At 52.6% G+C, this 15,989-nt stretch overlaps 1 protein-coding gene across 2 annotated transcripts in view; it reads left to right on the top strand.

Annotated features, from left to right (window-relative positions):
- Positions 1–15,989, top strand: part of ITGAE (integrin subunit alpha E) — a 59,568-nt gene that overhangs the window by 24,741 nt on the left and 18,838 nt on the right. For both annotated transcript variants that reach the window (XM_081579910.1, XM_081579911.1), the window contains exons 4-19: positions 9–76; positions 420–537; positions 765–899; positions 1,302–1,417; positions 2,013–2,164; positions 3,169–3,322; positions 3,889–4,039; positions 5,059–5,126; positions 6,121–6,256; positions 6,863–7,008; positions 7,378–7,518; positions 8,184–8,420; positions 9,416–9,546; positions 10,045–10,175; positions 12,101–12,264; positions 14,121–14,249. In XM_081579910.1, coding sequence (XP_081436036.1) covers positions 9–76; positions 420–537; positions 765–899; positions 1,302–1,417; positions 2,013–2,164; positions 3,169–3,322; positions 3,889–4,039; positions 5,059–5,126; positions 6,121–6,256; positions 6,863–7,008; positions 7,378–7,518; positions 8,184–8,420; positions 9,416–9,546; positions 10,045–10,175; positions 12,101–12,264; positions 14,121–14,249 — 2,177 coding nt within the window. The remainder of the gene's footprint in view (positions 1–8; positions 77–419; positions 538–764; positions 900–1,301; positions 1,418–2,012; positions 2,165–3,168; positions 3,323–3,888; positions 4,040–5,058; positions 5,127–6,120; positions 6,257–6,862; positions 7,009–7,377; positions 7,519–8,183; positions 8,421–9,415; positions 9,547–10,044; positions 10,176–12,100; positions 12,265–14,120; positions 14,250–15,989) is intronic.

A 15,989-nucleotide genomic window follows, 5' to 3' on the forward strand; every position in this document is an offset into this window, starting at 1 on the left:
TGTTTCAGAGCATGTCCCCATCCCAAAGGGGAGGTACCAGGGAGTGACGGCTGTCCGGAACCACCACGGTGTTTTGGTGAGTGTGCGTGGCATAGGGGATGGAGGGCCTCGGGGAGCTGGTGGTGACCCTTGTGGCTGACCCCTGTGGATACTAGTCCTGGCTGGTGTGTTATTCTCAGGGCTGAGCCCAGCTCTATCATTGATCAACCCCAGGGCTGATGGTGGCTCTGACCTGGGTACACTGTTTGACCCAGCACACTGACGCTGGCACTGACTCCTCCTCCCCCTGGGGAGGGGTGAATAGGCTGTTCTGTGGCCCCTACCTGGTTGAGGCTCTGGGTTCTGGCATGGGGGTGTGGGTGTGGCCTGGGTCAGGGGTGACCCAGGCTTTCCCCTTCTTTTTTCCGCCCTTCCACCAGGTCTGCATTCAAGTGCCAACCCGGCAGCCCCACAGCCTCAGCTCAGAGCTAACAGGCAACTGCAGCCTGCTGGCCTCTGACCTCCGTCCCCTGGCCCAGGTCTACTTCTCCGACCTTGGTAAGGACTGGACCCGCATTGGCATTGGACAGCTCTGAGGGCTCTCCTGGGGTCTGCATGAAGAGGCACCAGCCTGTGGTAGATGCGGAGGGACACAGAGGCCCGGAGAGGGCAGGGCAGCCTTGGGCCCCCTGTGAAGGACACGAGGGAAAGCTAAATGAGGGCTGGCCTGGAGGTGAACCAGGAAGCCGTCTGACTCTGAGCTCTTCCATGTGGACTTTTTAAAGAAAATTTTCTGGATCCCGACGCCCCTGTGGATGCTGGAGCCTGCTCCAGGGACAAAAAAGGCAGCACAGAGAACACAGCCAGGAGGCGACGGGATTTGAAGGTGGAAGAGGAGGAAAAGGAGGAGGAGGCAGCTGGTGAGAAGAGGCAGATCTGGGTTGCTCCCAGAGGCTGTCAGAGCTGACCCCTAGGCTGGCGACCTCCAGGGGTGAGGTGTGCCTTTTCCAAGAGGTGGGGAGCAGTGGCTGGATTCTGCAGACTTGACCAGTCCCAGCTCTGTCTCCCCCAGTCTTACAGATGGGGAAACTGAGGCCCAGGGAGCAGGGGTGCTAGGAGAGACTCATACAGCATCAGAGCCTGAGCAGGTTCTGGCTCTCTCTGCCTCAGAGACAAAGGCTTCAATCTTGGGAGTGGCACTTGAGTCCTCTCTGAACTGAGCCTTCAGGGCTTGACCGGGTGGGTGCCCTTCAGAGCAGGGAGAGCTGCCCTCACTCCAAACGCCACACCCACTCCTAACCTGCTTCCCTGTCTTGGCCCAGGCACCGAGATCGCCATCGTCCTGGATGGCTCAGGAAGCATTGATCCCCCAGACTTCCAGAAAGCCAAAGACTTCATCTACGACATGATGGAGAACTTTTATAAGAAGTGCTTTGAGGTGGGCTTCCCTTAGAGCTGGATTCACACAACTTGTGGGTTGTCTACCACCACCACGAACAAACTGCTTCAAAACATCCACCAAGGATCTGCTCTCCTTCTGTGGGTCAGCTATTCGGGTTGAGCTCAGCTGGGTGGTTCTGCTGTTCTTACCTGGAGTTAATTCCTACAGAGGCAGACACCTGCTTGACTGGACCCTAAATTGCCTTCACTTTTCTGGGCCATGTGTCTCCAACAGCCCAGCCCAACTCTTTCATGGCAAGCACTTTCCAATCCTCTGATTGCATCACATTTGCTGATGTCCATTGGCCAAAACAAGTCACCACAGCCTATCCTGGAGTCAATGTGGAAAAGGGGGCTACACAGGGACATAGATTCAGGGAGAAGCCCATGATTCACCAGAAGCCATTACTATCACACCTTTCTCCACCCCTACTGGCTTAGAGGTTCCCCTCTGCCTGGGCATCTCCTCCTGTCCAGAGACTAGGAGGAATGAGTGGATTCTTCCACTTCTTCCAAGGGGAGCCATCTAAGGGGTGGGGGGTAGCCTTGGGCAGCTCTGCCAAACTCCTGCCCTCTTGGCCCCTGCCCTGCAGTGCAGATTTGCCGTGGTGCAATACGGCGAAGTCATCCAGACTGAGCTTGACCTTCTGGACAGCCAAGACATTAGAGCCTCCTTGGACAGAGTCAAGAACATCAGTCAAGTGGGGAAAGTCACCAAGACTGCCTCTGCCATGCAGCACGTCCTGTGAGTTATCTGTAGACCTACTGGCTGCCAGCCTGTGCCCCTGCCCAGAGGCTCTGAGACATCCTGCTTGGAGAAGGTGGCTGGATAGACTATGTAGAGGACAGGGTCAGGGTTCAGGCTCTTCCTTGGCTAAAAGGGGACTGTGAGGTCTTCCAATCCAGCCTTGGCTGATGGATGACACCCCAGGACAGTCCTCCAAAAATTCTTCCAAAGACTCCTCCTGTGAGCAGCAGTGGGGCACAGTGCTTACCAGAGGAGTGAGTGGGCAGGCTCCCTGGCTTCAATGCCAGCTCCAGTTTGCACTTGTGAGACTTTGAGCAAGCTGTTTAACTTCTCTGTGCTTCAACTGCCTCACTTTAAAAATGAGAATCATAGGGAATTCCCTGGTGGTCCAGTGATTAAGATTCTGCACTTTCACCGCTGAGGTCCAGGTTCAATCCCTGTTTGGGGAACTAAAATCCTACAAGCTGCAAGGGGTGGCCAAATGATAATAATAATAATTGTACTTGCCTTATAGGTTTTTGAGGATAAATGGGTTAAAATATGTTCAGTGCTAGGTTTTCCCTGCTGGTTCAGTGGTTAAGACTGTACACTTCCAATGCAGAGAGCATTCGATCCCTAGTTGGGGAACTAAGATCCCACAGGGTGTAACCAAAAAAATATATATATGGTTCTTACCACAGTGGCTGGCACATACGTGCTATGTAAATCTTAGCCACTGTAATTAATATCATTATTAGTTTGACATACACTCCAGTGCTGTCCTCTGGTGTCACCTGTCTGTTGGGAGCAGGTGAGGGGTAAGAACACCTGGGCTGTGATCTTACCTCCTGCACCTGTGCTGCTGTGTACCCAGGGACATCACCTCCCCTCTTTGGGGCTCTGTTCTCCTAGGAGGGCTCCTTAATCCTCTTCGATTCTAAGACAAGCCAGTGAATAAAACCTCCCCAGGGCTCAGTCAACCGTCTGGCAAAGTTCTCTCCCTTTCCCTCTCCCCGACTTAGAGATAACATCTTCACACCAAACCAAGGCTCGAGAGCAAAGGCATCCAAGGTCATGGTGGTGCTCACCGATGGGGAAATCTTCCAGGACCCCCTCAACCTCACGACTGTCATCAATTCCCCACAGATGCGCGGCGTTGAGCGCTTTGCCATTGGGGTAAGAGCCAGGAGCTGGGGGTACCTCGTGACTCTGTATAGCCTGAGGCAGTGAGGAGCCAGGGTTCCTCGAGGGGCATCAGAAAGCAGCTTACCCAAACCCTGCTCCAGTCACAAACACCAACTTCTCTCAGCCCCTGTGTCCCATGCTCCCCGCACCCCCAACCCCACTCAGGGTCTTCCCCCAGATGGCTCATTTCCCACTGGTGGTCACAGCTTACTCTCCCAGAAGTTATGGGGAGAGCACTGGATACCCTGGGAGCCCCCGGGAGGGAAGGTTCCTGGAGGAGCTGGTGCAGAGCCGAGTCTCAGAGGACAAAGAGGAGCCTCTGACCTAGTGCCCGGAAAAGGCTGGAAGGACTGCAGGCACAGGAAGCAGCATGGGCAGAGGTGGGGGCCCTCGTGTGTTCAGGAACATACAGGTAGAGTGTGCGGGGAAGCAAGGTACAGAGAAAGAAGGAAGCAGGTGATGGGGGACCCCGAAGGCCACATGGAGGGGCTCAGCTCTCTCCCTGGGCCTTGAGACCACTCACGGTGCTGGCCCACTGACCTGGGGCCTCTGTGCAGGTGGGAGAAGCATTTAATAAAAGTAAAGCGTACAATGAGCTGAAGCTGATTGCCTCGGACCCCGATGAGGATCATGCCTTCAAGGTGACCAACTACATGGCTCTGGATGGGCTGCTAAACAAACTGCAGGAGAGCATCATTCGCGTGGAAGGTGAGGCTCCAGGGTCCTGGCCACCCTGTGGGCGGCCCCCTTGGCATTCAGCAGGAGGCCCAAGCCCCGCCCTCCGGCCCTGTCCCTGTCCTCCCTCCATGTGGCACTTTGGCAACTCCCCTCACCTCTCTGAGCCTCAGCTGTTCCATCTCTAAAAAGGCAACAATTGACAGGGGGAAAGATGAGGGGAAGGAATAGTTAGGGAGTTTGGGATCGATGGGTACACACAGCTATATTTAAAATGGATAACCAACAAGGACCTACTTACTGTATAACACGTGGAACTCTTATCAATGTTATGTGGTAGCCGGGATGGGAGGAGGGTTTGGAGGAGGAGAATGGATACGTGTATATGTATGGCTGAGTTCCTTCACTGTCCACCTGAAACTATCACAACGCTGTTAATCAGCCATACTCTAGTATAAAATGAAAGTGCTAGTCGCTCAGTTATGTCCAACTCTTTGCGACCCCATGGACTGTAGCCTGCCAGGCTCCTCTGTCCTTGGAATTCTCCAGGCAAGAATACTAGAGTGGGTAGCCATTCCCTTCTCCAGAGGAATCTTCCTGACCCAAGGATCGAACCCAGGTCTCCTGCATTGCAGGTGGATTTTTTACCATCTGAGCCAGCAGGGAAGCCCCCAATATAAAATAAAAAGTTTAAAAAATCAAAATAAAAGGGTAACAATAGTCCCAGCCATCCTCGGCACTCCCAAATTCTGTGAAGCTCTGATGAGAAGCTCTTTCTGGTGCTGGAAGAAGAAGGGTGACTGGGGAATGGTTCCTGCTCCCAGGAGCTCACAGATGAGGAAACCGAGGCCCAGGAAGAGGGAGGGAACAACCCAGCCTACTTTGCCAGCAGCTGTTAAAGAAGGCCCCTCGATCTCCACAGCAGCCTGGTGCTTCTCCCATTGTAGCCAACATCCTTCCCTCTGGGAGGAGGCCATGCTGGACCCTTCCCTGACTTGGTTTCTCCCTTCGCCTCGACTCACAGAGGGCTCACTGGGCTTCTTGGCTTTCAGGCACGGTTGGAGATGCCCCCCACTACCAGCTGGCACAGGTTGGGTTCAGCGCCCAGATCTTGGATGAGGTACGTGGCTGACTGAGCACCAGACAAGCTCAGCACAGAGGAGGGGCCCCAGGGACTCCCAGGAACTCAGCGTCTCCCCTGCCCCCACCCGGCTTACAGGGTCCTCCTGTAGTGAGGCATCTGAAGGAGCCGTTTTAGGACAAAGGAAAACACTTCTGTGTGCTCACCCTAACCTGGACCTGTGCGGTCAAGGAGAGAGTGACCCTGTTTATAACAGGGAGTCATTCCGTCCTGTGCTCCAGGGTTAAGTGGCTCACTTAACACAGACTGGGAACCCCCAGGCCTGGGTGGGTTTGCCCACCAAGCCGGCTACTTCTCCCCCCTGGAGGCCCTGTTCCCCACCGATGGGGTGGGATACAGGCCGTGAGGACATGGTCCACAAGTGTGGTGGGAGCATGGTTAGCATGTCACTCAGCACAAGTGGGCCTTGGGTGCCAGGCCCAGATGTGCAGCCTTGGGGGAGATAAGCCCCATTTTGCTGAGCCATACTTGTTTAATGTGGGCTTCCCAGGTGGCTCAGTGGTAAAGAATCTGCCTCCAACGCAGGAGACACAGGTTCAATCCCTGAGTCGGGAAGATCCCCTAGAATAGAAAGTGGCAACCCACTTCAGTATTCTTGATTGGGAAATCCCATGGACAGAGGAGTCTGGCGGGCTGCAGTCCATAGGATCGCGGGAAGAGTCTGAAGTGACCGAATACACACGCACATCCTTTTTTAACACTCAACATCTGGGCCCCTCCGGGTTGGATTTCTGTGCCAGGGGCTGCTGGTACTGGAGGGACAGCTGCCCTGGTAGAGCCCTGGGTACAAGGCCGGAACCCAGTGTTTACCTCTCACCTTTGTCCTGCGTCTCTGGGCCGGTGGGTACTATCTCCACCACCCCCTCCCCCAATCCCCTGCAAGGTTCGCTGTGCTGCCAGGTAGACCCGCGGCCACCTTGGCTGGCCCTGAGTTCCTCCCACTCAGATGGCCTCCAACCCTCCTCCCCTGCAGGGGCAGGTGCTGCTCGGAACCGTAGGGGCCTTTGATTGGTCCGGGGGCGCACTGCTGTATGACACACACAGATGTAAGGGCCGCTTCCTGAACCAGACAGCAGTGGACACCAAGTCTGCACAGTATGGCTACCTGGGTGAGGGAGGGGCCCGGAGGCTGCCCGGATGAGGGGCGGGGCCCGGAGGCTGCCCGGATGAGGGGCGGGGCCCGGAGGCTGCCCGGATGAGGGGCGGGGCCCGGAGGCTGCCTGGATGAGGGGCGGGGCCCGGAGGCTGCCTGGGGCGGGGCGGGGCCTAAATAGGGACGCAGGTTGTGGTAGGATTCCTAGTTGGAGAGGGCCCTGGTTGTTCATATGGACTGAGGGATGGACCCTGAGGCTGATACCAAAGTGCCAGGTCCTGGGCCGCTGCCTAGGGAGGCGGGGCCTCTCCATTAGTAATACTGGTGAGTGAACCTTCACCCTGTCCTCGGTCTTCATATACTGCGTTTGTGATGAACGTGGGTGGTGCATATGTGTGGAGAGCATTTTGAGCGAAACTGTATGTGTGGTAATGTGTGTGTATCACATCTGTGTGGCGGGGCACATGGGTAACTGGGAGCCACCACTGATAAGAGGATGAGACAGTGTCTCCAGTTTTGCCCCGCTGCCCAAGCTACTTGGAAGGCCTGACTGGGAAGGTGGAGGAGAAAAGAGTTGCCCGGTGGGAGGTCCTGATCACAGTTCCACCACCCGACCCTGCAGGTTACTCGGTGGCCGTGCTGCACAAGGCCTATGGGCTCTCCTATGTGGCGGGGGCCCCAAGGCACAAGCAGCAGGGGGCTGTGTTTGAGCTCCAGAAGGTGGGCAGAGAGACCAACAACTTTGTGCCAGTGCTGGAGGGCGAGCAGGTACTTGTTGGAGAAGGAACCCCCCCCACCATTATTATAGAAGGGGATCCAGAGACCCCAGAGGGAAAGGAGTGGGCTCCTGGGCACACAGCGGCTGGGGGACCCTGTCTGAGCAGAACTCAGCCTTGGCCCTGGCTCTGTGTGCCCGAGTGCCGGCTGACTTTCCCCATCGTGGGGGATCCAGCCGTTTACCCAGCCTCCTGTGTTATTCCGGTGAACATACTGACCTGGTCTGACCCAAATCTGATGGTCCAGGAAGAACACAAGCAGGGGTCTAGCCTTGTCGAGGGGTATGGTGGTGGTGGCAGCAGTGGGGGTTGGGGGGGGTCCCTGGCACTTCCCGTGAGCTGCAATCCCACTGGCCTGTAGTTGGGGTCCTATTTTGGCTCTGAGCTGTGCCCTGTGGACATCGACATGGATGGCATCACAGACTTGCTGCTGGTGGCGGCCCCGTTTTACCACATTCAAGGAGAGGAGGGCAGAGTCTACATGTACCGTGTGAACAAGCAGGTTAGAGATCTCCATCTTCACAAGGTGGCTGAGGCTGTGGCCGCTCAGCCTAGGGCTGAGGTGACAGAGGCTGGAGGCACCCTGGCCCTGCCTGGCACTGGAGGGCGGTGATGGGGAGCTCAGGGTGGATGGCAGCCTGGTGGGGTGGCTGATCCCCTCCGTCCCCTCCCCCTCTTTCTTACTTTCCCTACCCTACCATCTCATGTTGATGATGATGACATTCCACCTAGCTGCACAGTTGACAAAGCATATTTTGTCTGTGATCTCACTTGTTTCTCATAGTAACTGTGGGAGGTGGCTGTCATTCCCATTTTACAGATGAGGAAGCTGAGGTTCAGTGATGTTTGAGACTTTCCCCGGTTTACAGAGCCAGTGTGTGGTGGAGCCAAGCCAAGAAGCCAGGCCTCCTCATCACCAGTCTGGTACCCCAATTGTGGGAGCAGAGGGGCACAGCTCTGGGTCCGGGACTGCAAGGCAGCAGGACCCCAGCTTCACCAGTCACCCACTGTGTAAACTTGGGAAGGTCTCTTGCCTTTTCTGAGCCTCAGACTCCCAGCTGGAGAGTCAGGATCAATGAGTCTTTGAGCCTGCCTCCCGGGGTGGCAGTGAGGTGGGACCTCACTGCCTCCTTGTCTTGAAGCCTGAGCTGTCTCTCTGCCTTACAGGAGGGCTCCTTCTCCTTGGCACGCACACTGAGTGGGCACCCCAGGCTAACTTATGCCCGATTTGGCTTTGCCATGGCAACAGTGGGAGATATCAGTCAGGATGAGCTCACAGACGTGGCCATTGGGGCCCCCCTGGAGGACTTTGGGGCAGATGATGGTGCAGGCTTCGGCAGTGTGTACATCTACAATGGACGCTTTACCAACCAGCTGGCTGACCTCTCTCCCAACCAGCCACAGGTGACCTCCTGCCTCTGTCCTGGGACTTTGATCTTCCCCAAACATGAGGGCCTGAGACCTGAGCCAGCTCCAGTCCTAAGTGTCAGGCAGGTCCCAGGGGGTTGAGAGGGTCCAGGGGGGACAGAAGTCACTGGGAGGTTCTCACCTCCACATCCTTCCAGTGGGGCTAGAGGTTGTGGCAATATCCATCTTCTTTCCTGACCTATGACAGTCTCCTTCGGCATTCCTGACCTTGGACCTGCCCCAGATCCTCTTTCTCTCTGTCCCTTCTCTGGCTCCTGTCCCTACACTCCCCCCACCCCATTGCATAACCCTCACCCCCCTGGACTCCATTGCCAAATTCCACACTGTATCTTTTACGGGCACTGCCACCCACCTCCAGCTGCAGTTTCTCTCCAAGCTTCAGTCCTGTGTGTCCAGCTGCTCCTGAGCCCCTACCCTGAATGGCCTCCAGCATCTCACTCCCAGGATGCCCCACTGAAAGCACCCTCTTCCCTGATACCTGCTGCTCCTCTGGGCCCCATCCCTCCACAGCTCACAGCAGAAACCCGGGCTAATTGTAGGCCCCCAGCTCAGCCTGTCAGCTTCCACATCCTAAAGATCTTATCATCTCCCAAATCCAGCCCCTCCTCTACATCCCCATCACCTACACCCTGACTCCTACATCCTCCCCATCTTCCACCCTGTGTCTGCAGTGGGGTTCTGAAATGTAATTCTGGTTAGACACACCCCAGCCCCACATCAGGCCTCCTGGCACCCAGTCTCCCCTTTCCCACTGCACTGACCCCTGACTCTTTCCCCACCCCTTGCTCTCCTTACCCTCTCTGTCAAGCCCCACCCCCTTCAAGCCTCTGTTCAAATGCCACTTCCCCTGGGAGAACCTTGACTTTTTCTTTCCAGTGCCTCAGTGTCCCTGGAGTGGGCCAATCTGTTGACTGAATAAAACCGAAAGGAAAACCTTTCCCTCCTCGACACCCTGTGTTTTTCCCCCACAGAGGATCAGAGCCTCAGCAGTGGCCCCAGGACTCCAGTACTTCGGCACGTCCGTGGCCGGTGGCTTAGATTTCAATGGCGATGGCCTTGCTGACATCACCGTGGGTGCGCTGGGCCGGGCGACTGTACTCCGGTAGGGGTCTGTCCTGCCTTCTGGGCAGCTTCACCCCGTTGCCCTGCCCTAAATGACCCCAAGACAAGGCACTGACGGGAGGGAATGACTGCGCTGTTTAAGAGCATCGGCTCTGTCGAACTGGGTTTGAACCTTAGCTTGCACTTAAGTGTGTCCTTGGGCAGAATCTCTAAGTTCCAGTTTTCTCATCTATAAATGGGAATAACAATGCATCTACTTCACAGTAGCCCCTAGTCTCTATTACCTTATCCTATTTTATTTTTAACATACCTTTTCCTGCACAGAGGATTTTCCTGTTTTTTCTTGTTTATTTGCTAGTTGTCTGTTTTCCCACTAGAGCAAGGCTTGTCTCTTTCTCTGCTATATTCTGAGGACTCAGAAGAGCACTTGGCATATGAGAGATGTTCAGTAAATATTCACTGAATGAATAGGAGAGCCAGACACTGATCCAGAAGTCCTGTGGTCACTTCTCATGTGCCCCTTTGCTGTCTTCCTTAGCTCAAGACCTGTGGTTCATCTCAAGGTGTCCATGAACTTCACTCCCAAGGCACTGCCCATTGGCTTCAGCAGCAGCGTGAATGTGTGTTTGTGTTTTGAAATCAACTCTGCAACCCTAGCTGCCGAATCAGGTAACAGGCAGCCTAGCTGACCTGTCCAGTGCTGTGGTCACTCCTTGTTGGCTTCAGTGGGGGGAGGGGAAGAGAAAGAGGGCTGGGTAGGGGTGGGGTGTTATGAAATCCCTCTATTAGATTTTAGTTCCTTTGACCTGTTGTTCAGTCACTAAGTCGTGTCCGACTCTTTTTGACCCCATGGGCTGCAGTACGCCAGGCTTCCCTGTCCTTCACCATTTCCTGGAGTTTGCTCAGATTCATGTCCATTGAGTCGGTGATGCTATCTAACTAACTCATCCACTGTTTCCCCTTTCTCCTCCTGCCCTCAATCTTTCCTGGCATCAGGGTCTTTTCCAATGAGTCAGTCCTTCAAATCAGGTGGCCAAAGTATTGGAGCTTCAGCTTCAGCATCAGTCTTTCCAATGAATATTCAGGGTTGATTTCCTTTAGGATTGACTGGTTTGATTTCCTTGCAGTCCAAGGGACTCTCAAGAATCTTCTCCAGCACCACATTTCAAAAGCATCAGTTCTTTGGCTCTCCTTTGACTTTAGGTTCTGTTTAATGGGAACCACCCCAGAAAAGGGTGACCTGCTGTTAAGTCTACATTCTGAAGGAGTCTTTCTGATCCTCTTGGGAAGAGGGGCATTGGATCCCATCCTTGGATTGAAGGGTTGAGTTTCTGAAAGAAGACTTGGAAAAAGGCAGGCACTTCTCCATCTCCAGCTACTGTGCCCACGCCTGTGTGTGCGTAGGTGCCTCTCCTCTTTCTCTCTGATTACACCTTCTCCCCTTCCCTCCCTCCACTTTCTCCCTAGTCCAGGGGGACTGGATAATCTGCTGGAGGCCTGGCTTCCCTTCCCATCCCCTTAGCTGGTGCTGGCTGGGAGACCTTCTGGAAGGCAGAGGGTAGGCATGACTTTCCCAGCCCAGGTACTTACTGCCAACCCAATAGGTCTCCTTCAGCACAAATCCCCAGAAACAGTCCCCAGGGCTTCGTCTCTCAGTCACCATCCCCGAGAAGTTGCTCTACTTCCTGCAGGTCAGAAAGCACCCTCTCAGGTGTCCTGGCCTTACCACAGGAGTCCAGGATCAAGTCTGATCATTAGAAAAGGGCAGCCCTGTCATTTCTAGCTGTACAGGCTGAAAGGTTTGGGCCACAGAGCCTGAACAGCATCTGCTGGGTGGTCATATGACACTGGGCAGGCGTCCTTCACTCTCCGTGCCTGGTGTTTTGTTTTGTTTAATATTTATTTATTTTATATATTTTTGGCTGTGCTGGGTTTTCGTTGCCGTGTGGCTTTTCTCTAGTTGCGGCAAGTGGGGGCTATTCTCTAGTTGTGGTGTGTGGCCTTCTCATTGTGGTGGCTTCTCCTGTTGCAGAGCACAGGCTTTAGGGCACTCAGACTTGGCTCAATAGTTGTACCGCACAGGCTTAGTTGCTCCACAGCATGTGGGGTCTTCCTGGACCAGGGATTGAACCCCTGTTTCCTGCATTGGCAGGAAGATTCTCTACCACTGAGCCACCAGGGAAGCTGGGGTCCCAGTTATGGTTCTCTACAGTTAGGGAGTTGGCCCAGGTAATCCACAAGGTTCTTCCAGCTCTGCTCTCCTCGGGTTTTACTCTATGGCCTCTCTCTCTCCCTTCCTTGAATTTTTCCTCCTCCATATTTCTCCCCTCAATCCCAGCCTCCTCCCTAAAAGCACTCTTCCCATAGGGAAGAGTGACTTAGCCCTGGGGATGTTCTGCCCCAGGTTTGGGTCTGGGGCACTGAGGGACCCTAACCAGGGGACAGAAGACATGAGAAAAGTACCTTTGAAATGAAGAAGAAACTCGGGGAAGTGCCTGCGTGGGGGACACCACTCAAGAGGGGCTCACAGGAGAGCCCTTGGTCTGGAGTTTGACCTCCCTGGCTCATCGGAAAGATCTCATCTTCATTCCCAGGCCTTGATGGGACCTCTCTGAACTTCACGCTGGACGTGGATGTGGTGAAGCAGAGGAAACGGCTGCAGCATTCAGACAAGAAGATGGATCAGAGCTCCCTTAGGGAGTGGGGCAGGAGGCCCCGTCTCTGTGAGTCCTTCTCGCTCATCCCCACAGATGGACAGGTGAGTGGAGGAGTTTCCAAGAGTCCAGAGGGGTCTGTTTGTCTTTTTTTTTTTTTTAAAGATTTCTTTGTTTCATTGTTTTTTTTAAATTTTTTTATTTTTATTTTATACTGGAGTATAAACTGGAGTATAGTTGACTAACAGGGGTTTCACAGGTATCACAGTGCTAAAGAATCTGCCTCCCAGTGCAGGAGATGTGGGTTCTATCCCTGGGTCCTCAGAAAGATCCCCTGGAGAAGGAAGTGGCAACCCACTCCAGTATTCTTGCCTGGAGAATCCCATGGACAGTGGAGCCTGGGGGCTAGAGTCCACGGGGTCTCAAAGAGTCAGACACCACTGAGCATGCAACATAGTTGATTAACAATGTTGTTTTAGTTTCAGGTGTATAGCAAAATGATTCAGTTATACATACACATGTATCTGTTCTTTTTCAAGTTCTTTTCCCATTTAGATTATTACAGAATATTAAGCAGAGTTCCCTGTGCTGTGCTATACAGTAGGTCCTTGTTGGTTATCTGTTTTATTTTATTTGGGCCATGCCGCGTGGCATGTGGGATCGAACCTGTGTCCCTTGCAGGGAAAGCAAGGAGTCTTAACCACTGGACCGCCAGGGAAGTTCCCAGAGGGGGTCTGTATTGTTGAGAAAAGAACTGAGGTGCATGGAGTGAAGTACAGGGATCCATACGCACAAATGAGGCAACTAAAACAATCATAATAGATCAAGAATCACATGATGATGTGAGAGATGGGGGTTTTGGTACCAGAAAACCAAGTTAAAGCAACCTACAGAGATTGAACACTAAGTAAATCTCTGAGTTTCCTAGAAACCGGACAAAAAGGGAAATCCTGTAATTGCTGCCTTTTTTCTTGGTAATACATGGGAAATAACAGAGCTCCCTCCCCCACCTGATAACAACGGTGGGGCAGAAGGTCCTTATGTGAGACGACATTGGAAAACCTGAGTGAGGCAAAGTAGAAACAGAAAGACAAAAGTTGTCATTTACAAAAGTTTATTCCTGACAAAGGTGCCTAGAAACATGAAAAAATGTATTTGTCAGGACTCAGAGTCTGCCAGCACCCAAAACTGTGGACCTCAAAGGATCATGTATTCCAATAAACTCATAAATTATGCTTCAGACTACACTTCTGTTTCAACATCTGTTCTGGTTGTTAAATGGATTAAGACTTCTAGCAAGTCTGTGGCTTCCTTAAGGACAAGCATAGCTAGCTTTTCCAGCCAAAGCTTTTGCTCACCTATTCTCAGGTGTTCAAAGCTCCCACCTGGCAAAAAGTCTCCATAAACAAAGAGAATGGCAAGTGGCATCCCAGGCCATCTCCTGGTCTTCAGGGTTCTTTTGTTTGTTTGTTTTGTTGTGCACCACGTGTGATCTTAGTCCCCCCACCAAGGACTGAACCCATGACCCTTGCATTGGAAGCACGGAGTCTTAACCACAGGACCTCCAGTGAAGTTCTGGTCTACAGTTTTTATTTTTCTAATATGTCCTCTGTGCCACTTCAAGAAAGATCTTTGTAAACATAGCTGAGACCATGACTCTTCCTCTTCTTGACTCCCCTTTGTTCTCTAAGTCCAAGCTGGTGTTTAACTCCTGCTGGCCAGAACCCCTCTGTGACTAGGATAGGAAACATAAGGAGTTAGGAGGCCTGAGGCCGTGGCAGATCAAGGGAGGTTTTCCCAATGCTCTTGGCAGCCTGGCTTACTTGGAAGAGACTTAGGACTCCTAGCTTAACCCCTGTCATTCTTTAATATTGTAACCACATCAAAGTTAAAAGTATTCTCTTTGTCATCTTCTCCCCCACATCCAACTCCAACCCCGCATTCCTTGGTGACTGTGCAGCTGTGTCAGGAGGACTGCTTCTCAAATATCACTGTCAAGGTCAGCTACCACCTCCAGACCCCGGAGGGCCGGATGGACCAACCCCAACCAATCCTGGACTTCTATGCTGAGCCCTCTGCCATCTTCCAGGTGACTTGGCTAGGACAAGACTCTCCCGGGTGCCACCCCTGTAAAAGTCCCTGCTCCCTTATCTTCAAAGAATATTAAAGTTGGGAGGGTCTTCAGACAACGTTTAGGACCCTCCCTGCATAGACGGGGATAATAGAGCTCCTGAGATGGTGTTAATTTGCCCAGGACCTCACTGGTGGGTAATAAGTGTCTCCAAATGACTCCCAAGGCTGGTTCTTTTCTGTTCACAAAAGGTGCCTGCTACATATTTAATGAAGCATAGGGATACTTGGCACCGGTCTCTTATAATGGAAGGCCTGTGTGGGGACAGGACTGGAGCCCACCTGCCCTGTACACAGAAAGTCACACAGGGGCTATTTCCCTTTGTAATTAATAAGTATATTATGAGGAGATGCTCTGAGATTACATTTGCATGTGCTTAGTCACTCAGTCGTGTCCTGCCAGGCGCCTCTGTCCATGGGATTTTTTCAGATAAGCATACTGCAGTGGGTTGCCATGCCCTCCTCCGGGGATCTTTCTGACCCAGGGATCAGGAACCTGCATCTCCTGTGTCTTCTGCATTGCAGGTAGATTCTTTACCTGCTGAGCCATGATGTATCCTGTTTAACATCCATTCAGGATTCTAATCTTAATCGATGATTAATTTGATGATTTGGCAAAGAGATTAAAAAAAAAATTATCCCACTGAGGAAATGTGTGAGGGGAAATTATTTGGTGTTTAGGCACATAGATGGGCTTCCCAGGTGGCACAGTGGTAAAGAATGTGCTTGCCAGTGCAAGAGATGCAAGAGATGTGGGCTCAATCCCCGGGTCGGGAAGATCCCCTGGAGAAAGAAATAGCATCCCACTCTGGTATTCTTGCCTGGAGAATCCCATGGACAGAGGAGCCTGGCGGGCTACAGTCCATGAGGTCACAGAGTCGGACATGACTGAGCAGCAGCAGCAGCAAGCACATAGATGTTTCTAGAGAATGAGCTCTAGCTGGGAGCTTAGGATGTTTTAATACTATTGAAAGAGAACAAGCTGCTTGGCTATATTAAAAGCAAAACTAAAAAAACCAAAAAAGCCCTCAATTGTTGACCCAGTCAGATAGAGCCCCAAGCTCTGACTTCTGCAATCTGCATCTCCCTTCTCTGGGCAGTGGAAGGTATTCTTTCTTGCTCTGGGCTCTCACTCTAGCTCCAATCAGGGAAACAGTCCTTGCATAAAGCTACTGTGATGGTCGCTGGCTGCTGGGAAGATAAATGCAGCTATTCCCCAGGTAGGGAACTGGCTATGTCTCCTTCATAATAAAAAATAGACCTGCTCCTATAGAAAACGTGACTTTGCAACCTGAGCTGGAGCTTTTCAATCTTACCTGGACCTTTGGGGCCCACTGTAGTTTCTGAATTTGTTTGGTGTAGGCAGGACTGCAAGGGGGAATATTTAACCTACAGAGAAGACTAGCCATGGGGGTAGATTAGCTCACGGGACTGAACCTTGACAATATTCGGTTAGGTACCCCCCGCAATTTGTCCCCTGCTGTTCCTTCTCTACTTAAGAGGACTAAGGAGGCTTTTCTTCATATGGTTTCACCCACCCCCAAATGTTCAGAGTAGTGAGTTGTGAGTGTTGCTACTTAATTAGCATAATATGCAAGTGACAGCTACTCCTGCCATTTCACAAAGGTCACCCTGTTTTTGACCTTGGCCAGTGGCCTGATGCATGATACCTGTGTTGTAGGACCAAGTACACCCCCGT

Source organism: Giraffa tippelskirchi, chromosome 3 (assembly GCF_054371585.1).
Source record: "Giraffa tippelskirchi isolate mGirTip1 chromosome 3, T2T-mGirTip1v1.2.pri, whole genome shotgun sequence".
Classification (NCBI taxonomy): domain Eukaryota; kingdom Metazoa; phylum Chordata; class Mammalia; order Artiodactyla; family Giraffidae; genus Giraffa; species Giraffa tippelskirchi.